General features: G+C 38.2%; 1 protein-coding gene across 7 annotated transcripts; it reads right to left on the bottom strand.

Annotated features, from left to right (window-relative positions):
• Positions 1 to 422: 422 nt before the first annotated feature.
• spag9a (sperm associated antigen 9a) lies at positions 423 to 25862 on the bottom strand. 7 transcript variants are annotated; one of them, XM_032586554.1, is made up of 31 exons: positions 25351 to 25862; positions 21581 to 21701; positions 18468 to 18538; positions 18294 to 18382; positions 18017 to 18167; positions 14896 to 14985; positions 14074 to 14209; positions 13178 to 13271; positions 12975 to 13096; positions 11796 to 11807; positions 11006 to 11063; positions 10756 to 10908; positions 9778 to 9829; positions 9558 to 9688; positions 9427 to 9483; positions 8366 to 8530; positions 8160 to 8289; positions 7371 to 7460; positions 7130 to 7246; positions 6871 to 7048; positions 6567 to 6782; positions 6102 to 6312; positions 5860 to 5976; positions 5563 to 5643; positions 4951 to 5018; positions 4628 to 4776; positions 4372 to 4543; positions 4094 to 4207; positions 3114 to 3290; positions 2193 to 2330; positions 423 to 1891 (listed from the first exon to the last, which is right to left on the bottom strand). In XM_032586554.1, exons 1-31 carry the CDS (start codon positions 25648 to 25650, stop codon positions 1773 to 1775), a joined length of 3879 nt encoding a protein of 1292 aa, XP_032442445.1. In that variant the 5' UTR covers positions 25651 to 25862; the 3' UTR covers positions 423 to 1772. The 7 variants fall into 7 exon arrangements, with proteins under 7 accessions (XP_032442445.1, XP_032442441.1, XP_032442444.1 ...); XM_032586550.1 differs by lacking the exon at positions 11796 to 11807 and adding an exon at positions 11307 to 11321; XM_032586553.1 differs by lacking the exon at positions 11796 to 11807 and adding an exon at positions 11307 to 11321 and having other exon boundaries at positions 6871 to 7045.
• Positions 25863 to 25882: the final 20 nt, after the last annotated feature.

The following is a 25882-nucleotide window of genomic DNA, read 5'->3' as shown; positions in this document are numbered from 1 at the left end:
TAGCATTAATAAAACCTGGGTGGGGATCAAGAAACTGAACCCCAAAGCTCTGGTTAATAATCACATTTGTGATTAAGCGAAGAGCAATAACTTTTGTATATTAGCCAGGTTGGTTTCAATTTTTATATATAAAAAAAATGAAATCATAATTTGCTTAATGATTTGAAACAATCGCATATTACACAAAAGCAACAACAGAAGGAATGTTTAAGGGGGTAAATATCTACCTCCCCTAGGGGGAACTATTGTTCAAGTAAAGTTGTAAGAGCTGAAGAGCTTTTTTTTTTAAAGAGAATGGACAATTTAGCACAAATCTACCAGCATAAGACCTCGATCCAAACTCACATCCAATGTGGCAGAATTAAACTAAGATTTCACAGATGTTAGTTGTTATATTCAAAAGGACACAAACACACACTTGCTTGCATTAATCTAATTTATTTAACCATTATTAACAATCATGTAAACTCATTGGACTATTTTGTTCACAATAGCCTCCTATGATATTTTGTTCATGTAGAAAGTTACATTCTGAGTCCAAACGGGCTCCTTAACAGAGGAGAAAATAAATACTGGAATGGCACACACGCACAGTATAAAGTTACTGCTATGAAATGGACTTGGTGTCAGACTTGGCCCAGCTCTGTTGATATAAAAACAAATTAAAACATCTGCAATCGTAGAGCCATCCTGCTATCATATTACAGTCAGCCTTTAAAAACACTCTTTATGGAAGTGTCTCCCAAATGAACACAAAAAAAGCAATAAAAATATGAAAACTGCCTTTAAGACCTCCAATACAGGAACAAATAAAAAAATTAAAGAGATGGACGGGGAGATTCTAGCGTCACATGAATAAAACTTAAAACCACCTATTAATTCATAAATTCCTTGAGTCACAAATAAAAATGTCCCTTCGTCTTCTTCCATCATTTGGTTACTGTGACGTCCCTGAAAAAAACATTTGAACGTTTTTTTTTTTCTCTTCACAAAATTAAGACGCAGTAAATTACATTACTTACACTCGTATTCCCCCAGACTGTAGGTGACTAACATTTAACATTTTAAAGTGCCAATGAGCTGACGCAAACAGGAAGCACTGAGCTGATGGCACCGGTAGCCATTTACTTATTTTATTTATTTATTTTTTTTTCCACCAATAGGACAGAGGTTTGACTCTCACGTGGCCAAACGGATTTTAGTGAGGACACCGGACTTCCTCATGCTAACTAATGCTAACTTGGTTCTTCTATTCACAGGAAAACCTCACCAAAGTGAAAGGATGTTTTTTTTTTTTTCTTGTGGCAACCTGGATATTAGAATTTAAATTGTAAACCGGTCTCTGAAACAATGTTTTATCCTATTACTTTTTACTCTGTCAATGCAGAAAATCACAAAAATATCCCTTTAATCTTCCATAAATGAATCCTTTTAGGTAAATATTAACATGATCAGTCCAATCATGCTGTAGTGCGATCTTCTTCTTCTTCTATACCAGCGTTGCCAACATGCAACCCAGCAGCAGGGGGCATTTGGACGGTTTCCACGTGTTAATATTAACATGAGCTTACATATTTCAAATGTTTGAGGAATAAAATGGTACAAAACACTGAATAAAAATAATTAGTTTTTTTTTTTTGTTTTTGTAATTGTTTTGTTTTCTTTACAAAGAAGTTGTCTAGTCAAGCAGAGAGGATAGTGGAAAAACTCAAAGCAGGACATGTGGGCTCGCTGGACGGCCCCATGGCTGATGTAGCAGTCTGCAATGTTTTTTAGTCGTGAGGGGTCGCGACCTGCCAGACGATGAGGTGGCTTCGCTCGGCCTTGGCGGGCGCCACAGGCTGGCTGCCAGCCTGCTCAGACAAACCGTCCAGCTCGCTGCCTTCATCACCTGCGGAGGAAGAAGATGAGTCAGATAAACAATGTTTAGTCACGGTAAACAGGCAGGACATAAGCTGTAGTGTTTTTACTTTAAATTTGTTTCTTTACTGTGTAGAAAAATACAAAACGCCCCTGGTAAAATGCCTGGATGTGTTGATGTTAAACAAATGAATGAATGACAAATCATTTAAAGACATTTTCTACATAGAATGAGACATAATACTGGACAATACACCAGAGAAGCACCGGGCATTACAGTGGAGCTTTGCAGACATTTAAGAGTCGCTGTGTTTGCAGTGTGCTGGACGCACCGATTCTAAAATCAATGTAACCTTCTCCTCCGCTCATGACCAGGAATGTTTTGGGCTCCGAATTTGCCGTGTCTGAGGATTCAGATGGAGGATCATCAGAACCTGAATCTGCACTGCCTGGAGGTGGCATCGCTTGACCTGGGACAGAAAGCCAAATAAAAAAATAAAAAAAACAGAAAGACTTTTTGTACAGATTTTTTCTTACATGCACAATTGCAAATATAATCCCTTTCATTAAATGAAAACTGCAGCTCTGAAAATAATTCTTCTTTACTTTTCTGTTGCTACTTACTATGTTATCCTGGTCAAAGCAAAATTTTGCACTTAAATTTCAGCTAGAAAATATAACATCACTAAAACTAAAGAAAATCCTAGTAAACTTGAAATAAGACATAGCTAACAAGTAACTTTTCAGCTAGATGTAGGAGTGAGAGCTTGTTTTAAGTCAATAATTTACTTATAACAATACATTTTTCCAAACTGTGAGTGAATTAATCTGCAAGTGGAATTAGTACTTTTTCACCAATGTTAAGAAATTATTTACTTTGAACAAGCTCATATATCTAGTTGAAAACTTACTTCTAAGTTAGTTTTATTTCAAGTATACTACGATAGTTGCACTAGAAACTAGACAGAAAATACTAAGTAAAATTTAGTTTCTATGTTTGCTTTGCAGGGCAAACAAAGCTGTTTTACTTCATCACTTATAAGGCAAAGCAAGTTTAGTATTTATTTATGTAGCACTGTTCATACACAAGGCAATCCAAAGTGCCTTAGAGGACATCAAAGGAAAGACAGAAAAAACAGAACCCACAAAGAATGAGCATAAAAGAAAAAGATGTTATGATATAAATATTCACGCCTGACATTACAGTCTGCCTTTTCTTACCAACACTTGCCTTGTCAGCCCTCGACTCTCACCTGGAACTGTGACAAAGAACTTCACCGCATCCCGATGTCCGTGGAAGCAGAGCTGGGCGTGGGCCATGGAGCAGTACGGCACGAAGCTGCACGGCACGGCGCCTTCTGAGCAGTCATCACTGTAAACCCGGACAGCACTGCCAGGGCGATTTGGCACTATACCTGTGGTCTTATTAGCTGAAGCAGGAAGAGAGGAAGATGTTAATAAAATGTGTAGATGTAAAAACAATTTGTGTATTTTGAAAAAAAATTGTCTAATAAAAGGACCTTGTTGAAGTGAACATGACAAAAGTCCAGCAATTTAGAGAGCAGTGTCCATGGCAACGAAAGTTTTATTTCTAATTGTGACCAGGATTCCAATCATTTCTGCACTGTCTGACCTTGTTTTAGATGAAATATATGTGCGAGGCAGGCAAGTAGAACAAACATAGTGGCTGGAAAAGCAGGAAGGGAAAAAGAAATCATGGTGGTATCCAGGTCTAATGAAGCTCAACTCTTGATACACATTGTTCATATCCTGTATGATTATATTACTGCTTTTTAGAGCAGATTTTAAAAATTACAGCATATTTTTATGTGGCTCGCTTGAAGAGCTATATAGGTGTGTTTTTGCATTAACGAACATGCATTCTACCTGAATACCAAATAAATGTAATTTTTTTTACAATAAGTATATAAATTATTTTGCCTTCTATACGTGAGTCACTCTGTAAGAACTGCTTAAATATTCCCAGTAGTGGGACAGAGCAGCTAAATCGCTGCTTCTTAACCGATAAGATGCTCAAAGCAAACTGCTAAGTTTATGAAGCAGAAAAACAAACTTTTATTTGAAGTTCCACCTGCAAATTATGAACTGGAACCACATTAAAATATACCAAGTCAAATTATCAATGAGTCATATCAAAATTGAGAGAAATTGTTTTTGCTCTAATTCAACGCTCTACATCTTTGGATGATGTTGGTATGAATGTTTGTGGTACCTTCAGATAATGGGATGGAGATGATGACTCCATTTCCTGTTCCCACCCACAGTCGGGTGCAGGAAACCACCAGAGCTGTGATTCTCACAAAAGAGAAGCCCAGTTTACCGGTACCTGGCATGGAAGTGAGAAGAAGCAGAGAGAAACAAGTTCAGGACTGCCTAAAAACACACAGGTGGTAAAACTGTAATAACCTAGTTCTAGAGCGATAAACATGATCTCCGATAACTTTTATATGGCTTTATGAAACGAATCTGGGTTGTAAGCAACATTCATACCCAGCATTTTGCTGACGTAAGGCTCAATGTCCACGTCTTGCAGGTGCTGGTAGGTGTGGGCGTGAAACAAGCGCAGGGTTGAATCCAGTCGGATGGACACCCAGATGCCGTCTCCAACCCAAGCCAGTTGGCGCACCTGACTCTCTTTTCGAGGATGAGCATCAAAAGATTTCTGAAAATAAAAAAAATAAAAAAAGAGCAATGAATGTCAAGCATTACATACCTTTTGCTAACAGGGTTCATAGAACTGGGGTACCTCTATCCTCATGGCTTTGGGCTGGATGACGTAGATCTTATTTCTGTAGCCACACCACACCTTGTCATGGACTACCGTCATGCAGCGGATAGAGTGATGCGGCCGCCCCAAATCCAACAGGTGGTAGTTGGTCAGATCCCACTGACCGTCTGGAAACAGCAAAAAATAGAGTAAATAAACAGAATCATCATTATGAGCCTTTGTAGTTTGAGCAAAGACAATTGTAAAAGAAATAAATTCCACATGATCCAAAGATAAAGATAAGATAAAGTTCCAAAGATAACATTAGTTAACTGCTCAGATGCTGCATGTTACACACTTACCAGTTCCTCTGTGGAAAATTGCTAATGTCCCATCAGCCAAAGCTACCAGCACCCTCCCTTTAACATGCCTGCAACAAGAAAATCATATAATTTAGAGAGATCTCTTGTATGTTGGTGTATTCTCCACAATTATTGGCACTTCTGGAATAAAGCCTTAAAATATGTTGATACTTAACTACAGTACCAATATTTACAAAAAAAAAAAAAAAAGTTCCACCATATCTTGATCACATTTCAAAGAACAAAAAAAATCTGGACTACTAGTGAGTTTCACATCAGTGGTTTTACAAAAGGAAAAAAAATACTTTTTTAATGTTGGGATTGTTCAGCATTTAATAAATGTAGCGATATTAAATATTGTTTTTTTATATGCTAGTAGGAGATTACACAACTTCAGTAAAAGAATCATTTCATAGAATGCTTCATCTTCTTCCTGTTCCCTTTTTACTCATGCATAGTAAGTGTTGTAAGAGAATGCATTTGTAAATTAATGATGAAATTGGTTAAACTGAGTGAATAAACTGATACATTAATTGATTGGTACACCATCACCAGAGGTGCCAATAACTGTGGGTGGTTCTGTATGTGTGGCACATCTGACACTGTACTTACACAATGCCGAGGATGGAGTCTTTGAGCTTGATGGCATGAAGACACTTTCTCCATCGAGCCACAGACGAGTGGACATACAGGCTTCAGGAGGAACAGAGAGACAAATTTAAGACTTTAGTACTGGCTTTTGAAATAAAAATAAATAATTTAGGTCATAAATAATTCAAATCATCAGATTCTGCATTTATTATTAAGGTGTCATAACTTCCTTTCAATAAACTTTCTCATTAATGGAGGCGCTGCCCTTTCATATCAGCTAAACAAACAGCGCCCTCTGGTGTAGGCTCCCATGCTCACCATCCGTTCTGAGCTCCCAGCCACATGGTTGGAAGAGCGCTGCTCATCCTCAGGACTTCACTATCTGACGTTTCCATGGCTTCTGGTAGGGAAAGCTCACCGTCCTGCCCAGAACCCCTGAAGGGAAAGAAATCAGCAAACGTCTCAGACATAATAATTTACCAATAAATGCTATCAGAGTAAATCCTAGTACTGTACCCTCTGTCTCAAGTCCCATCCTTTTCAGAGCTGATCATTCTCACCTCTGTGCTTCAGCAGGACAGGAGTCAGTGGGCCCCACCCCCAGAGGGTCTGTAAACACGTGTTCAGTGTAAATCCCCGGCTGGTTTGGATCTGCTCCCTGATCCTCCTCTCCTTCCTCACCAACACCGGCGTTGGCCTCCGTCGCTTCTGTTGCCTCTTCGGCAGTAGGGACCCCATCCTCTGTTGGGCTTGTCTCTCTGGACAATTCAACTGAGGGAAGAGAGAGTTAAATGATTGATGAAATGTTAGTATTTCAAACTTATGAGTCAAAGACTGATGTCTAGAGATTTATACAACACAAGTGTTGAAATGCTATTGATCAAAATAAGCAGCACTGAATCTAAAGATGTCACATCCACTGAAACTAAGTGTTTTAAAAGACGTTTTCATCTCTTTTTTTGGCTGTGCATAGGTACGCTACGTTCATGTCCCTTTAAAATGCTGCAGGAAGAATGTACAGCTACCTGAGCCTGAAGTGGCGCTGTACTCCGCTGGCTGCTCATTGACACCTGAGCTCGCCGTCTGAGGAACGGCGGTGACACCATCAGCTGCCGCCGTCCCGTCGCTGCCCGTTGAGCCCACACTGGCCACGCTGCCGGCCAGCGAAACCCCATCCCCTTGACTGGCCTCTGGGTCCTGGGGGACCTCCTCCCCTGCAGGGTAATCTGAATCCAACACTCCTGAAAGTAACACACAAGATTATTTTTTTTAACCTACTAAAATATGTGCTAAATCAAACTGACTATGAAGAGTGAGCCGTTCACCTACCCGGTACGCTAGCGATGCAAATCACATGTGTGTTGCAGGCGTAGAAGCTGTCAAGCAGCTCAGTGGGCTGGGTGGCATCCACTACCATGACTTTAGTGGAGGAACTGGTGCTCATGCACACCCACACACGACTGGACATCTCATCCTGGACTATCGGCTCCTTCTCCCCTTTCTCCTGCTTTTCAACGCAACCAAATAAAAATAAACCAACACTCATCTCTCATTTAAACATCACATTAAACTTCTATGAACTCCTCACCTTGTTCTCTTGCTCCAGCTGGTCCAGGCTGCTCTGGGATCCCTTTATCTGCTTCGATACCTCTAAGGAGGAAACCATCCGACCCCCAGACAGGTTGACCCCTGCAGCGCACCACAGCTGATGAACAGACAGAGAGTTAGTTCAAAATATCTTTTCAGAAAAAAATAAAATAAATCACACACCAAAAGTCCTAAAACTTGCTGCTTTAATATCTGTATTTTCAAACTCTTCACTTGTTTACCTTCATAGAAGCATCTTTCTGGTCCAAAGGTCGCAGGTAGACTGGGACAGGTAAGTTCATTTTGTTTTCCATCTGCCCTCCATTTGCAACCTGGAGAAACAAAACCAGGTAGAAGAAACCAAACGTATGTGAGTAAGAAGAGTAATTAGACAAAAAAATAAGAAATCATATAAAATATGCCTCATCTGAGCATCAACTGAAGAGACTAATGTTAAAATCCAGAACATGAATCAAAAATTAAGGCAATGAGATGAAAACATTTTAAATAGATACAAAAAGATGAGACGCAACAAAATGGATGACAATCAGTCTTACTTGTGTCAACACTGCCTTGAACAGTATTCATACTTGAACTTTTTCATATTTTATCATTTTACACCCACAATTTTTCACCTATTTTACTAGGACCTTTAAGTTTGATACAGCAGCACAAGGTTGCGAATTATAATTTTTTCAGATTTTTACTAATATGAAAAAGGGGCATGCATTGGTATTCTATATCCAACCTGGAATCTGGAAAACCTAAAAAGGGATGTTCACATATTCATCCAATCTGACTTATTTTGAGCGATTTTGCAAAGTATTTTCCCAGGGCATCTAAGTACAGATCCACACCACACTTTTCAGATTTATATCTGAAACAAAAAAAAGTTAAACTACATATCCTTTTTCTTCTTCTTGACATTTTGTTCACTAAAATAACCTAAAATAAAATCTCAGTAATGTGCATTGTGATTACAATGTCAAAAATCTGTTTAAAAAATGAAAGCCTGTGTCAACATTTCTCACCTTGTGTTTGCCCGGCAGGCTCCATCCATGCACAGTAACCCGGCCGTCCTCTTTCTGCATGTGGGCCTTAACCTGTCGGTACTGGGCTTTCTTCTTCTCCTTGTGCGAGGGTGAGCTGCACTGCTCCGTTCTACATAAATGTAGAGAAACATTGTTAGCCAACAGGTGCGCTGTATTCATGCACTCCATGTCATTTCATCACTCACCCTTCATTCATGAAGTCAAATATCTTGGACTTCTCAGTGGGGAACTGTGAGAAGGTGCTGCTCCTCTTCACCAGGCTGCCTGGGGAGTTGTACTTTAATTTGGACGGATCTTCGACGGTCTTCATGGCCGAGGAGCTGGAGGAGGAGCTAAACAGTCTGCTGAAGCTGCAGGGGGGTGAAGTTACAGAAAGCCGAGAGGGACACAAAGCAAACAGGAGTGCAGGGGAAGAGCAAGGCAGGGGGTCACCAACCGGACAGTACAGGAGCACCAACATTTGCTGTACCATGACAAACAAGGAAGCATGCTAGGAGTTTTAATATAACACTTCCTATGATATCCTTATACAGTCGAACTAACAATAAAGCAACCAAATAATTATGATTTCCAAATTTGGATCATCGACTGTTGAAAAAATCTAATTTAAACACATCAGACGTAACTGACTGTGCATTAAATTTCATTCTGATTCTAACTCTAATTAAATAAAATAAAGCATCTGACATATCTGCTGAAGACTTTAGGGTCCTTACTGAACTACTCCTCATAATAGTAAATAATACATCTAATGATCTCTAAAAAGATCTATATATAAAGCAGAAATGTTCTCATTATGGAGTCATGAACAGGAATTTTAAGCAAGAAGCATTTGCATATGTGGTCTACCTGCGGCCTGCTGCAGGTAGACCACATATGCATCAAAAGGCACAAATAGAATAGAAAAAACATCAAAAGGCACAAAGCAGGCAGGAGATAAGAAAGATCCAGGAACACAAGGAGAGTCTTCTCTAAGAAGTTAGTAACATCAGCAACCAATCAGTGCAATGACTTTGGATAAAGATACATTTAAAACTCAGGAACAGTTCTTTGCCAGTAGAGGGAAGTTTAACAAGGTTCAACAAGGTCAAATCCTCTTTACCTAATGCTGCCCATTCAAAACCAAATCCAGAAAAGAAAAGAACAGATTTATGGGTTTAAAGAAAAGTTAGCTTGAAGAAAAACTTGGTTTTCTGAGTAAAGTCATGAGGAAAGTAAGAAATGAAGCACATTTAGAAGGACTCACAACTGCCAGATGCTCGATTTCTTTTTTTCTGTGAGAGCCGGATTTTCTCTCGAAGCCCTGCAGGAGAAGACATTATGACTATTGATGTCTACAGACGCACAACTAAAAGCACATGCAGTTATTTTAGTGACCTGATCATCTCCGTCCACCTCACAGCTTCCTGGAGCTCCATCAGCCGCTCCTTGTACTGATTCCTCTCCATCAACACTCTGGCCATTTCCACCCTGGTGAAGCGTTTCCTCTGAGCTGTTGGAACCTCACTCTGTGGCAAGGCAACACAGAAATATAGTCTTTATCTTTGGGACAAAAGCAAGAACATCGACAGCGTAGATGAAAGTAAAAGATACTCACATCTTCTTCATCCTTGCTTTTCTGCTTCACTTCCTCTATTTCCTGTCTCACTCTGGAAAAGATCAATTACTTCACTTAACTGAATGTACCAGAAATATTTAGCTGTTTATTAGTTTGTAGTTCTAAAGAGCTATGATCAAAAACTAACACTGTTGTCATAAGCTAATATATAAATCACAAGAAAGACTAATGCATAGTTTTCATGGGTCTTCATGGGTGATATGCTATCCTCATATTGTCTTCATGTATTTTTTGGTTTAATAAAATTTGTCATGTTTTTCAATGCACCAGCAGAGAAACATAATTTCTTTAATGTACAATAACAACAAATAAATTGTAGCGAATTTGTTGGTGCAATTGTAGTATTTCTTCAGCTTAAATCAGCTGAGACAAAAAAAATACCTTCAGCTGCAGCAGCAGAGCAAGATGAGACAAGAGACCAGTTTGGTTGACATTGGTCAGATTCGAAAGCAAAAGTCAAGTCTCTAAAGTTTTTGTGTTACTGTGGTTTTCCTGTCACATTGTTTCCTTTGTTACCTCGTATGCTAGCACAGAATGACATGTGATGTTTGTGTAAAGGTGAGAAAAACAAGAGGAAGGGAAGGTTAGGACATTAAGTCCTGCTATATTTTTGAAGCATCTGACTCATTCTTTATGTCCTCCATGACAAGTTTCACTGAGATCCATGGGTGAAATTCACACTGTTCTGCTGTGTCATGACTTTGCAATGATATGACCAATTCATCTTCATGTTTATTTTCATATTACAACATCAACTGATGCCTGGGAATTATTTTCTCTGCTCCTACGGGGTCAAATAAGTATTAGGCAACAATATTTGTTAAACTTACCCTGTACTTCAAAGCTTGGCAGAAATGTCAGAGTATAGAGCTGAGCTACAGTTAAAAGTTCCTGAATATATTAATTGGAGACATAACAGCTGTGGCAGCTATATACTTATATAGCTTTATATCTTACTTTTTCAGTTCATCCTCCAACTCTCTGTTTTTCTCCTCCATCTTGTTTTTTGCCAGTACCAAAGCCTCCATCTCTCCCTGCAGCACCTCTTTCTCACAGGTCAACTCATCCACTTTCAGGATCAAGTCTTTATTAACCACATTCAGAGCATTCCTGAAAAAAGAAAACAGCCAAAATTTAGTTATTGTACAGGTAAATTTAAGTAAATTCAAAAACTCTTGTGTTTTTCTTTTTTTTTTTGCATACTCACTTTGTCTCAAGCAGCTGTGAATTTTCTTGGATTAGATTCTCGACTTCGCGACCCATTCCTGAACAGAAGAGAGAGCAACACTCATGTTTCAGGAGACATAAAATCTATTTTAAAAATTAACATTAATCTAAAGTTCTAATATTTTAGCACTACAACTACAAAATTGTATCTAATATTAACAAACACAGGAAACCTCTACTGGGATATCTACTACATTCACAAAACAACAATGACACACAGCAGCACAGCACAGGTCACATGACTGACCGGAGAGAAATGGATAGAGCAGGTGAGGTCTTACCAATCAAACTAAGGTCTGAGAAAACCATGCAATCCGAGTCAGGCAGAAGAGTAAGAAAGAGAAAGAGAGAGATAGAGAAATGGAGAAAAGCATGAGACAATGAAATGACCAAAATGATGAAGGAGCCAGAGCTAAATCTGTAGCAGCAGACTCCACAACCCATTAAGGAAGAGCTGCTCCCAAATCTCTTAGGCTGGTTACATTTGATTATTAAAGCATCAGGAGACAGGAATAAAAATACGAGGCTAAAAATATACGGCCACCGCTGAGAAAAGAAAGGATTCAACTCCATCATTCATGCAGGAAACCTTGTAAAAAAAAAACAAAGCCGAAGAATAAACCGTGTTTTACTAATGCCAACTAACATAATGAAAATGAAGGTTTGAGGTATAACAATGGTGCATATGAAAGAGGGTGACTAAAGAGGAGAAGTCAAGGGGGCATGACAGAAAACTGTAAATCAGAGGAAAAGGTTGAGATTATACACACCAGAGTACTCCACTGGGATTATGGATAAAAGGCAGAGAATGGGATACAGGAGAGAGAGAGGTGATGTTACCATGGATACATGGCTGGGAGAGTATATAACAGCTGGACAGAGCACACAGTGGGGAACAGAAGTGTGGAGCAGGTGAAACTACTGCTGGTGGTGGCTTATTTTATAATATACCGGTTAGTACAACTAGGATTTACAGTAATTTGCAGAAATATTTATGACTCATTTTGTCACAAAACATGGAAACCAATATCTGTATATATTGCTATTTCTTGTCACAGACCAACTCAAAGAAATGTGTCATTCTGAAGAGGGATGAGTCAGATTAAGCATCATAGATAAGCACAAATATCAGGAAATTTCCAGCAAATATTTCTAAGAACTCCACAAAATCTGTGATTTTGATTGCAAAAAATAACAAAAACAATCACAAAATCCAGGATGAACTGATAATAATTATAGACTGAATTATAAGCAGGTAGACCCAATTCAATAACTAGATTAATTCTAGGTATCAGAGTAGATTGGGCCAAATGCATGTGCAGGCCACATTTTTCAGTTGTTTATTTGAAATAAAAACGTAATAACGTTTTTCATTTCCCCTCCACTTCACAGTTTGTCACTGCTTTCATTTGGTCTCGAACAAAGAAAAGGAAACACAGAAGTTTGTGGTTGTAAAGTGACAAAAGGTTCAAGGTATAAATACTTTCCTACAGCTCTGCAGCTGGCAGTAAAGTTAAAAAGATTAATAATAGCAATAAAATAATGTTAGTGCCAAGTTAAATAACTGTTCTAAACTACATGGCAAAGTTAAAGATAGATCAAAGTCACGCATTGTGATGGTAAAGAGTAAAAATCCAGGACCCACAGTTCACCTTTCCTTCTTAAAATGTGTGAAAGACAAAAAAAAAATAGAACAGTGTGAAACATTTTATCTTGACGACTCAGAAAACACACAAAACGTGAATGCAGTTTACATTCTTTCTTTGACCATGGTGTAGTCTTTAACATAGCATCCAAAAACTGAAAATGAAGCTTCATTAGACAAATGTAAATATTACAGAATAAAAGCAATCACTTTCAAATGAAAACATTTCATAGCAGCTTTTTCCATACAAATCAGTTGGAATATCCCCAGGAATAGTTTCTGTTCAAACGTAGTTTTAACTCACCCAGCAGGTCGGCCCCTTCGTCTACGTCTCCTATGAGCCCCGTGCCTGCAGACGACAGCTCCTCAAACAGGGAGTCTGTGTTTCGGTCAAATGCCAGGTTTTCGATACCTTTCGTGGGAGTGCTGGAAGAGTAGCCGTAATGAGAAAATTCTGTTTTAGAGCATAGAGAAAACTTGATGCAAACCAAGCGCCTGCTGCTCTACCTGCAGGGTTTGTAAGAAATCAGATCCATGTCCAGCTCTGGTGTGGACTCAATAATGTCCTGCACCTCTGTGTTTTCCTCATTGTCAGGCAAACCTACACAAGACAGAGAGCACACACAACTAAGAGAGGTAAGAGAACAAGACGTCTTGTTGACAACTAAAAGGTTTATAGCTGGGAGTAAAGAAAAACATTTTCATATATTGAGTTTGAAGGTGTGTGCCATTGTATGTGAATGAGAAAACCTGAAGCAAAAATAAAAGATCAACTATTTAGAAAAGCGGTAATTAAATAGTTAAATATTTTTATTTGATTTTATGAAGATGTTGTGTCACATATCAATACAAAACAGTGCATAATTCTGAATATATATAATGTTCAACAATTTGTCTGCAAATAAAATCTTAAAAGAGAGCAGAGTCCAATTTAATCTGATGTTTTTACAGTCTATCTGTGTAAAACTAAACCCACAGCTTCCAAATAGAGCAGCAATTGAATGGGGAAGATTAAAGTGTATTAATATGTTACAATGGCCCAGTCAAAGCCCAAACCTAAACCCAACTGCAACATATGAGCTCCATTCAATGTGAGTGAGCTTGAGCTAGATTTTAAGAAGAGTGGAGAAAATGTTTGTCAAAGATGTGCAAAGACTTGCTGGGAAAGATGTGCTTTACAACACTCAGCTGTAATTGCAACAAAAGGTGCTTCTACAGAATATCAATTAGCAGAATTGAAATCCAAACCACCTTTCTCAAAGTTTTGCATGTAAAAAAACACGTATCAATTTGCATCAGATTTAGTTTCGGTTCCCCATCTCGTTAGCAAATCAGATCAAATCTGAATAAAATACTTTGAAGTTAAACAACAAATGAATGACGAGCTGGATGCAAGAACGTACCGACTGATATGGATCTGGTTCCTGGTGCAACCTGGACCTCTGTACTCTTACTGTCCCCATCTTCTCTCTGTATGTCTGCAAGCGTGGATGATATCGGCGTTGCCAGTTTGGAGCCAGCGATGTTTGACAGTTCATCCTTTTATGGAATAGGCAATTAGTTAAATAGAAAAAATTTTAAAGGATCTAAATAAAATGGCAAATTAAGCCAAATATTATAAAATGAAAAGACAGATTCAGGTCACAAGACGTACAGAACAAACAGATAAAAATACAAAGTCGATAAACCACTACAGACTGTGGAGGGCTTAGCACAACATCTATGAACAGCTACACAGAAGGGATTTACACAGCAGGATGAATCTACACGACATTAATCCATGGAGGATCATAAACTAAAAGCTGCTTCCAAAGAAATCTTTTACAAAACTACAGCATTAGGAGGCAGAGAGCAAGCTTTAAAGGTTTGTTATTGTACAGTGGCATGATGGTTAATGAACACGAATGAAGCACAAGCATAAAGCAACTAAAATTCAAAACTCGCACCTTTTTAACTGAAATGAAAAGAGGCCAGATGCAACCAGGCTGTTGTTGGCGTTAACACGTAAATAATTAAGTAGTTCCCATATGTGGACGCAGGTTTTGCCTTCAGACAGAGGCATGGTTGCATGTGGCGCTGCACAGCACAGGGGGTTTCTGAGGTGAGGTTCTCTAAGTGATGCAACTATTTGGAAAAAGATGAAACTACAGCCGACACGCATGCAAACAACAAACTGTGGCATCGGCAACCAGAGTGCCGGCCGGCACAAACACTCGTCCAACTACCTTGTAGTCGTCTGCCAGTGATTTTCCCCAAGCAGGGTCCTGCGCTCTCTTACCCTCCCTTTCCTTTTGGGGGTCGACAAAGTCCAACTGCTTTCAGGAGGGGGTAGGGGCGAGAGTAAGAATGAAGCTTGCATGTGCAGAAGCAGTTCAGGAGAAATGCAGACACTGAAAAGTGTGCATGACGGTGAAGTGAATGGAAAGCCGATGAGCTTATGTGGTCACTTATGTGGAAAACTATTAGTGGTTCTTACTGTTTGGCTCAGAGGAGACTGAGTGTTTTGAGATGATCTCAAGAAATCAAATTCAGTTTAAAAATTTAAAGAGCTAAACAATGAGAAAACAACAATAATATATTGTTGAGGCTGTTTGTGTCATGAAAATATTTTTCACTAATCTTTCATTTAATAGCTGTGTTTGTAGTTCAGCTACCAATGATTGTTCAACTGAAACATCTTTACTCAGTTCGTCTCTCGTTTTTCCTCAGCGTAATACCGCAAATAAAGCACCACAAATTATTTAAATTAGTGAAATATAGAAAGAGAAAAAGCCATTTGAAACGCAAATAAATCTAAAAATGATTTCTGTATTTTCCAGTCCACAATTAAAACTTCGTCAACATCAAGTTACAGTAATTCTTACTTGCAACAATTTTGTCCAGTCTGCACTCTGAAACCACAGAACTGAAAAATGACACGTATATATATCAAAATAATGCGTAATCACTTTATTTGAGGAAGGTTAAGATATCTATGGAGTGGGATGAACTAAACACTTTAACTTCTGCGGATGTTACCGCTTCAGTTTTTATGGTGGGAACTTGCTTCAACACTCATTGAAATGAGGAGTGCTGAGAAATAAATTTCAGGATTGCACAAAATTAAACCTGCAAACAGAATAGTATGTTTAAATATTCTGATTAACCAACATTTCCCATTTATTCCCATCCTTTGGGAATAATGTCTTCACACTCTCTGAGCTTCAGTGTCTTAATCCATGTCAGAAAATCATTAGCATTAAAACTATAAATGCAGAGAACCTCAAATACAATCATAAAGTTGTAATTGCATTATTATATGTACTGAGAGATTAAATTTGATATATTTTGCATCTTAAATTGACTAAAATCTCATTTGAACTCTATTATAGCTCTGCCTTAGAGTGACCTGCTGGCTTCATTTCAATGACCTTATTGTTAGCTCACAGGAAAGTGTTAATGAGGACAGAACAGCTGCAGGATGCTTGCTTTAAAAGGAATCAGTGCTTGAAATCATTCTCTATTTGTCAACCATGATTACCTCTGGAGAAAATCATTGCTTTGCATCAAAGCTTCACAAGCAAAGATATTGCTGTTAGTAAGTTAGCACTTAAGTCAATCACTTACTGAATCACTATTAACACTAAGGAGAGACATTTAATTGCTGCCAAAATACTATTTAAAAAAATAAATACTGTAAATATACAATTTTTAGATGCAATGAAATGGTTTTATCTAAATAAATGATATTGCAGACAGTGACTAACATGCAGCTACATGCATGTAATTAAATGCAACAAATATATCCTTAGGCTGCTGCAGGAAAAATGTGAGACATAAATAAATATGACCTCACTGTTAAACCAAAAAAGCCATTGTTCATAAAAAAGCTCCTCGTGTTAAAAAAGTACCAAGCTTTTACAATAAACGTCCTGCAATTATATAACAGCCAATCGGATTGCAGCTTTCTCTCTATGTGACTGGATATGGACCATGCATCGGCATCGTTCCCATCATGCTTTGCTCTGCAGAGCTAATGTCCCATTTTTAACAACAACAATAACAACAATAAAAGAAAACTGCGGAGTGATGAAAAAAATGCTGCCACGCTCCCGGTCCGAACTGCCACACACTCTAACATACTGAGCAAAAATGCTTGTTCTAATATTACTGTGTCATTGAAATAATACCAAAAAAAACATAAAGCTTAAAATCAATCCCAGTTTCTAGATTTACATCAATTAAAAACTCTGATACTCGCAACACACAATGTTGTGGAAAACAATCTGCTCACTTACAGACTCCAGTTTGCTTCTTTGTCAAACTGGCATGTTTTGAATCATCAAACTAATTTTATAATCAGACAAATATTACTAAGTAATTACAGAATTCTGCATTTACAATAAAGTTTCATTTATTAAGGGAAGAAACTATCCAAACGGTGTGTTTGGAAAGTCAGTAATGCGAAAGCTCGGAAACTTGGAAACTGCAGCTGCATGGAGGAGCTTGGTCCTTGAAGTGGACACTCGCTCCTTCCAACCGTTTTGTACAGCTGAATGGTTGCCACGGGAGATTCAAGGATTTCTCAAACATGCATGAAAGAATCAAGGAAACACTCCAACTGTGTTTTTGATGATGGAATAACATCAAAACATGATGTAAAGCTCAAAAAAGTTGACTTTACATAATACTACCCTTTAAATGCGACAAGAAAATAACAGTAACATATCCGTAAAGAGGAAAAAGCACTTTTTCACAAAACTGTAAATTATTAGTAGAATCAAACTATAGTGAAAAAGGTAATAATAATAAACATTTAAGTGACACATTTAATTATCTCCACTGGCCACTAAGGGAGAGGCAGCTTGCATATTCATCAGTTTTTAAAGGAGAGTTTGACAACAGAGGTGGCCTTGTCAGAAACCAACTAAAACACACACAACCCCCATCAAAGACACTCTTATTTTTTTAGTGGATCAGAGCCTAAGCTAGTAGGTCAAAATGCTTCAGTAGAAAAACCTGGAACAGGCAATACATGTAGTTAAATAATTCAATCAATTTTGTATACTTATGTTTTAATGTGAGATGTCAGTTTGCTTTTCATAATGTTTCTAATTCAGAATGACAACCAATGGGCAGAAAGACGGATGATTTATGATTTCATCAACTGCAAAAAAACGCCTAGTTTGAGACGCCATGGAGCTCAGAACCTGACATGTGAAGACAAAGGTCCTTGCATGACACAAAGCCTTTTTCCAAATGTCTTTGTGTATCGGAAGCCTGATGTAGCTGAATAAGACGTGAAACTACTCTCTGATGGAAGAATCTCACTAAAATAATCCAGGGAGGACCGACCAAGACACTCACCTTCAGACTAGTGTTGGAGCACAGCTGAGCTGAGTCAGTAAACCTCCAGCCCTCTGTGCCTGGAGTCTCCACTCTGGTGTGGGAATCTGGGATTATCACAGATGCTCCGCCAGAGGAGGGGAAAATCCCTAAAGAAAGAGGCCGTTCTCTCCTAAAGGGATGTTTCAAAACATGGTTTGAGATCACAAGTAGCAAGTCCCCAGACAAAAGAAACGAGACTGAATAAATGTGAACAAGTTCCTATCCATCCAACCCAAACAATGCAAGTTCATCTCACCTGACCCGGCCACCAGTCGTAGACTCTGATGTTTCATTTATCTGCTGCAATTTGATTCTCTCCACATGCTCCATGTAATTATGGATCATCTGTAGAAGTAAAAGCAAAAACACTCAGAGAATATTGATGATTTATTCTATAATATTCCCTTCTCTCCTCTTTCTTTCTCTGCACCTCGGAGTGCCGCTGATGCAGAGAGTTGTATTCCTTCTTCACTTCCAGCTCTCGCTCTTCCAGCCTGCTGACTGAATAAGACAGAAACACTTTTCAGTTTCATATGGTCATTTTTAAACATGTAAAGCAGGGAGAGATGCCAGAAATACATGGAATACCAAAATATGTGAAAGAACAAACCGACACAAAAATAAACTTTAATGATTTTTAAAGCCTGTACATGATTGTTGACTTAAATTTCTAATACCCTACATTATAAATTCAAGTTTATAAATACTTTTCACTCATTCAGGCTAACCTTTCAGGAAGCACAGGGAATAATATCAATGAAAACGGTTTCAGTGTTGGGTCGACGCACAAAATGGCAAAAATACATAATCCCTTGTTAGTGAACCAGCTTTAGACTAAACCGTCCTGTGAGCTGCTGCTGCAGACAGATTTACAGAGGAAAGCCTGAATACTATCAATTACAGCTGCCCCAGCTGTAACCATGTTGCCGGATGATGTCTCACTCGAGTGTGGATTTTGACACAAACGGAGGGATTTTATTTAGCTGGTTTGACTCATCAAATCTCAAGAGACGAATATGGAAGTGAACAGAGATGCGTTGCGCAACTTCCTGAGTAAGAATATGACAAATTAATGTGAAAAAAAAAGTTCTGATGCTGCTACATTGTACTTTATATTGGACCATCTAGCTTTGATTATAGCACCTAGTAGCCATGCTGTTTAGTTGGACTTAAGAACAATGAAAATATTTTTTGCGTGCAAATAAAAAGAAAAATCTGATTACTGGCATTTGCTTCTGCTTGTGGTGCCGATCTCCAGCGGTAATTGGGCAAGAGATAACTGTGCTTAGGAATATTAAGAAAATGCTATAATATTGTCCATCTTAAAAAACTGCTTGGCATGAGAACATTCATCCTGCTCAAGAGATCGTTGCTGAGAAGCTAAAGGTCACAGACAAATGATGTAAACATTGCACTGTAAAACAAAAAATTTACAATCAACTTATTTTCCCTATGTTCAGTGCAACTAAGCAATATATGTAGACAGACATTTGTTAAAACTGTTACATCCATCTATACAGGATATGCAAAAAAAAACACAGGAGGAAAGGAAATTACATCATTTCCTTCATGTTTAAAATGTGTTCAGCAAACTTTTTTTTTTTTTTTTTTTTTTTTATCGCCCCCCAAGGGGTCTTTTTTTTGTGGGCTCTAGTGTCCCTTTTTCAAAGTAGGCTGACAGGAAAGGGGGAAGGAGAGGGGGGAAGACATGCGGTAAACGTCGTCGGGTCCGGGAGTTGAACCCGCGACAGCCGCGTCAACGCCACGTTGCCTCTGAATGTGGGTCGCGCTAACCCCTCCGCCACCACGGCACGCCCCAGCAGACTTTTTATCACCTGTCACTTACTGGTAAACATGGAGGAATGTCTATAAAGATAAACATTGTGATTATGATAAATATTAGGAATATATTATTATTATGCAATTGCCATTTATGAATTAAAGCAAAAATAGAAAAATGATCAAATGTAAACATTGAGAAATTTACAGGAATAAATGCTCTGTGTTTGATTCATTCACATCTGTTCAACAGAATGATCCTGATCACGCAAACCAATCATATTCAGATAATAATAAGACAACTGCGATGAGTCTGGGCAGTTCTCTGGCACATTGAGATTGTGTTTAATCCTCCACTGACTAATACCTATCGACTTCATAGTAGCTGTGGACTATGACTCTAAAAGCAATCAGATCAGGCACTTCAACGTGCAGGAATGGATGAATGATTTACCACAGGGAGTGGCAATGATTTAGCTCCAACTCCTGACCGATCAAACTGCGTGTTCACTGAAAGGACGACATGTATTCTAGCGCTCAGTGAGTCAAAGAGAAACATGAATACAAGGATGTGGGAAAAATAAATAAGCATCTATCCTATTCCAAGCTCTAAGTGAATGACTCACTTTAACCAGCTCTGCTGCTTTGTGCACAACTAATCCAAATTTTTCCACCAAGACAGAAAGTATTAGCCAAATTCTCCTCTGTCGCTTAATCCAGTGAGATGAGTGGTAATGCACAGCAGTATTATAGGAAATGACACAAATCCCATAATCCCATTACCATTTGCCAGCACAAAGACGGATCTGAAAAGTATACATCAGGTATTTTGGCTTTATATCCTACTACAGGCAGTCCTCCTGACCAAATTTACATGGACCGACCGACTTTCAGGTTGTCAACATATTTTTATCAAGTGCCACACAATTTCAGACTCAATATAAAAGTGAATTATTAATAGGAATTTATGGCAGATTTACAGTTTTTAATTCTTGAAACTGATAATTTTTCATTCTCTGTTTTTCCATTCCACACTCACCTTTACCTAGATTATGTAGAGACAATCAATTATTAACAAGAGGATTAAACTGGATGTACAGACAACCAAGTAGAGAGGGTTATAATTTATTCTTTTAGGAATTATAATTAGGTGACAGACATTTAGGTTTTATGATCAGTGTTCAGGCATTCAGTAGTGAAAGTGGGTAAGGGGTTTATGAATGCATTTTATCAAACTACCATGAGCTAGGGATAGGCATTTATCGTATCGTTTATCAATTATTGTGAAAAATTTCTTAGCATAAGAATTTTGATTTGTTATTCTCATGATAAATTTCAGTTATTAATGTTAAATAAGAGGGAAAAAATTACAGTGTGTCCAGAAATGTTATTTTTGCTATTTTGTCCACGTTTTCATTTTGAAGCATTAATAAATATTAGTAATTTCAAAAATATCATTAAACTGAGTTACTGTGTGCAGTTTAGTGATATAAAATCACGCTTTTTTTTAAGTATGTAGGGTTCTTAAGAAGCCTAGTTCAAATGGGATGGTTTTCCAAACACAGTACTTGTTTATGTGGCGCTATTGTGCCACAAAGTTATACAGTTACCTATAATATAAGTAATAAATAGTTTTCTCTAATCATAATCTTTATTGATGTCACAATAGTGCTAATAAAAAATCTTGCGATAAAATTCTGAGTACATGTCGCCCACCCCTGCCATGAGCACAGAGAATCAGTGCTTTTGTCTGTGTGTGCTTACTCTGGTCTGCATAGTTCTTGATTTTGAGTTCCAGTTGCCGTGAATGAGACTCCATCCGGTCCACATGGTTCTGCAGGTCCTTCTTCTCCTGCTCATGAGTGTCTTCAAATTCAATGAACTTCTACTCAAAACAAACACAGACAAATGCAGAACGCTCAGTCATACAAACTAGAATTCATTTCAAAGTCATCAAATCTTATCTAGCATTCACAATTTGAAACGAGTAAAGGTTTTGTTTTGTTTTGCTTTTCAGTAGCAATGCCACTGTTACACAGGATCATTAGGATTATAAGGAACCATTAACTGTTTTTGTGCTAAATGATTTAGAAATGTCTGAATTATAGATAATATATTTCAGTTTTTTCTGGTCTCCTTTGGGCGGACTCCCTGATGGGAAAATATGTGGTATCTGCATACGTCCACTTCCTGTCCAGCCAAGCAAGCCAAGACCCTGATGTCGCTTTCCTTCTTCCTGTTGGCACACAGCTCTTCCTTTGCTTTGAAGAACAAATACTGAAACAGCCTTGCACTTCGAATGAATGCAGAGTAAAACAATATCTTCATTAAATGTCAATAGCTTTAAAAATAAATGTGTTTATTACATATCTAAAGTAAAAATGTTGTGTTATCAATAAAAGCAACACTCTGCTCTAAAAGAGTTACTAAAGCTAACTTGGAAGGAAAATCAAATCCATAATCTTACTGCTGATTCCATGAAAAAGTTACGAACTGGGATGCATTATTCGTTCTGCTGGATAGATCCCTGAACGTACACAAAATCAATTAATTTTATCTAGTAACTAATTTCCATCATTTAATTTTACCTCTGCGTCTTTTAACGCATTTGTGTATAAAATAAAATGAGAGTAGCATTAGATAAGGGCTAATCCTGCTGTAAAGGCCAGTAAATGACTGTTTGTGGAAGCTTACTTTCTCACTTCACTACAAGCCATGAATTCAGTAAATGAAATGCAAAAAAATGCAAAAAATAAATTTGATTCATCTGGAAGCAGCATCTTTCTTCTAGTGCACTTGGGTTCTTGTCTGCTGACGCTTAAAACCAAAACAGTAAGACAATAGGAAAAAAAAAAAAGGAGGCTGGAGGATGTTTCTAATTTGACAAAGGATCACATGACCTGGAAGTAACCAGCAGGCTGGATGAGTCCCTTCCCATTCACTCTTCCACAAAGAAATTAATTTAAAAAAAAATCACCAATAGTAATCTAACAAACATCTTTTTTATAATTTTAAACCATTTGTGTTTGGACTGAATTTACTCTGTGTGTGTTTGTGTCTCCTGTCTCCCTGCTTCTGTTAGCTAGCATGTGTTGCATTCTGGGACAGCTTCCCCACTGCGGCAGAGCCGTGGGCCAAAGACACAAACTGTGGCAGACGCTCCGACTCGCATCACATCGACGTTTACACAACACTGTGGTTCATTGCAGACACCATAAACAAACACGAGCACAAGTTGGGATTTATAATATTTAAAACAGATGACAAGTACGCACGTTTGCCCTGCAAGTGTGCTGGAAAGAAAAGGAACTTTGCTTTTTTAAATGCATAGGCTACTTCCCTTGTTTTTTTACATATAGGCTTCATTAGAGCAGCCTTCAATGGTTTGAAATTAGAATGATGGAAGAGAAAAGACAGAGATTATAAAGTCGAGGTTTGCATGGTGGAAGCTCAAATATGATAAAAAGCATCACACTTAGTGGAACAAGCAGTTGGAAGAAGCAGCATTTTACTGCTTAACTCAAAAACCACAAGCAGCGATCATCGATTTCAAGCTTTACAAACTCTTAATAATGTAATAGTACAATAAAAACAATAAAAATATAGCTTGCAACCACTGCTGGAGAAAGGAAAGCATAAGGCTGTGAGGATGTTAGTAACTGACCTAACCAATGAAAACATAAAAATAATCATCAATGGATACTCTAAAATTACACTCTGTTAGCAGGTTATAGCTGAAACGGTTAACTATCTCTACTGCAGCTTCATACCTTCTTCGTTTTGGTCATTTTGTAACCTACTTTTGATTTATTTAATTGCCTTCCATAGGAGTTTTGCTCCTGCTTTGACAGCCTACGATATAAAGCAATTTCCTATATTCTCCTCATAGTTTGTTGTAAAGATGTGTGGTTAGACAACTCTAATAAATAATAGGATGTTTACAGTTGTTTTGGTTTGACCAGAAGTCACAATCTCTCATATCATATAAGAGATACAAGTTATAAAACAAGTTATAAAATGCAAAGTTTTCAGAACGTAACACACAGATTTGAACCTTTTAATGACTATTTTTTTTCCATAATTCTTGAAAATAGAGCTACTCAGATAAAATAAATGCATATTTGTTCATAAATTAGTGTGAACTGACAATAGAAAATGATGAAATAGAAGCAGGCAAAAATGTGTGAACACATGCATTTAACATTTGCATTGTTTTTTAGCATTTTTCCAGAGCTTACAACTGCTTTTTTTATACCACTGTGTTCCATATTACTAATTTTAGGGAGAATTAGCATATCAACTGACAATGTTTCTAAGTATTTGATCCCGAATCCACTCCGAGGTTATACAAGTTGTCTCCCTGCCATGTTTTCCAAGTTTGCCCAAACATTGGCTGTTAATCTGCCTGTGCATGTATTAGTGTGCAGAGTCAGACTATGTGCAGAAGCACCCAAACTACTCACAATTAATTGTGAAGATCGTGTGAATATGTAAATAGATCAAATTCAAACAAGAGAAAATCTTAAAGGATTTTAAGATTTTCTTAAAATCCTTTTTAAGAAAATCTTAATCATGATTAATCATGATTAGTCATAATCATGATTAAGGTGATTATGTATCTTAATCACCTTAATCATTAAGGTGATTAAGATACATATACTTACTAAACCAGTCATTTACAAAATTAGTGCATCTTTTAGTACATTAATTAAAACTGCTATTTTTTCTACAGTGTTCCACTTATGACTGAAGTGTAGCCAGTTATTGTTTACAATTCAGTCTTTTATTTTACATTCTGAATTCTTAATTTTTTTTATTTAAGAATACATAAACAATAAAGGTTTCATTGTATTTACTTTCATCATCCAGAAAGCAGAACTTAATCATATATAAGGCTCAAAAGCGAAAACCTACACGGTTACTATTATCTTTATTCTTACTCCAGCTGAAAGTACTTCAGCTTTGTGCTAATTATACTAGCAATAAACGCCTTCCTTTTGTTTTTTAACTTTTTAAAAATCTACCTAACATTAGAGCTGGTGATTAAGGTAAATTTATATCAACAGCTGCATGTTGTTTATGTCTATCTGTTTTAGGCATTTTATGCACAAATAAAGGAGAGTGAGGGCTAAAATCGCTGAGTCACGTCACCTGCTCCTTCATTCTGGTTCCCACGGGACTCAGACGTGACTTCACTATCTGATGCAATGACTAAGCTCGAATATTTCAGGTGTATCTGATAGAAGGCTGAGCCTACATGGCATTTTTGGTTGTGCTAGTGTACCACATAGTGACTAGTGTGTTACTGCACTGACTCCTTCACTAGAAAACCCGTCGACTATAACTACTGGGGTCTTCTGTTAGTCTTGTTTACATCCTCAGTGAGCTCTGTGGATGCTGCCACGCCACGTGGATTCACCACTCAGGGATGCTGGGAGGAGAATGCACCTCGGGCGGCTCTCGCTAACCTCCAAAAAGACAACAGCTCGTTTTTTGTTTGTTTGTTTCGTGCCCCCCTCTCCCCTTCAGCCCACCTCCTCCGCATGTTTCCTCAGCGCTTTCTCCCGCTCGTACTGGGTGATGAGCTGCTCGTTGTCCTCCTTCAGCAGCTCCAGCTCCACTTCGTGCTCCTGGTTGTCCGCGAACACCGAGTCCAGGTTCTCCAGCACGGCCACCACCAGCGGCATCAGCTCCTTCACCACGTCCTCGTCGTACTTCCCGATGAGCCTCTCGAACTCGCGGTAGATGGAGCTGGCCAGGCCCGAGACCCGCTCCGACATCATCGCAGATGTCCCCGGGTCGTCCTGGTACACAACTCCGTCTTCCAGCTCCATTTTTAGTCCTTTTCCCTTACAGCAAAAAGGACCGGCCGGTGTGGGGTTTTGTCCGCGTTACCCCGCCACTATGAACGCATATATCCCCTAAATTAAAATACGTTTTCGTTAAATAAACGGACACATTTGTAACGGCGTACAGATATATAAGCTACGTGGATATCTTCCTATTTATTCCTAGCTCGTCTCGTGCTGCCTTCAAGTGCTCTCCGAAAGTTTGGGCTTCCAATTC

Source organism: Xiphophorus hellerii, chromosome 16 (genome assembly GCF_003331165.1).
Source record: "Xiphophorus hellerii strain 12219 chromosome 16, Xiphophorus_hellerii-4.1, whole genome shotgun sequence".
Taxonomy (NCBI): Eukaryota; Metazoa; Chordata; class Actinopteri; order Cyprinodontiformes; family Poeciliidae; genus Xiphophorus; species Xiphophorus hellerii.
This window is presented reverse-complemented; position numbering and strand designations above follow the sequence as displayed.

Coding starts and splice junctions, on each gene's coding strand:
- spag9a (XM_032586550.1), bottom strand. CDS start 25,650: ATGGAGCTGGAAGACGGAGTTGTGTACCAGGACGACCCGGGGACATCT. Junction 18,168..18,293: donor ACGACTGGTGGCCGGGTCAG/GTGAGATGAACT, acceptor ACATCCCTTTAG/GAGAGAACGGCCTCTTTCTT. Junction 10,909..11,005: donor TCACAGCTGCTTGAGACAAA/GTGAGTATGCAA, acceptor TTCTTTTTTCAG/GAATGCTCTGAATGTGGTTA.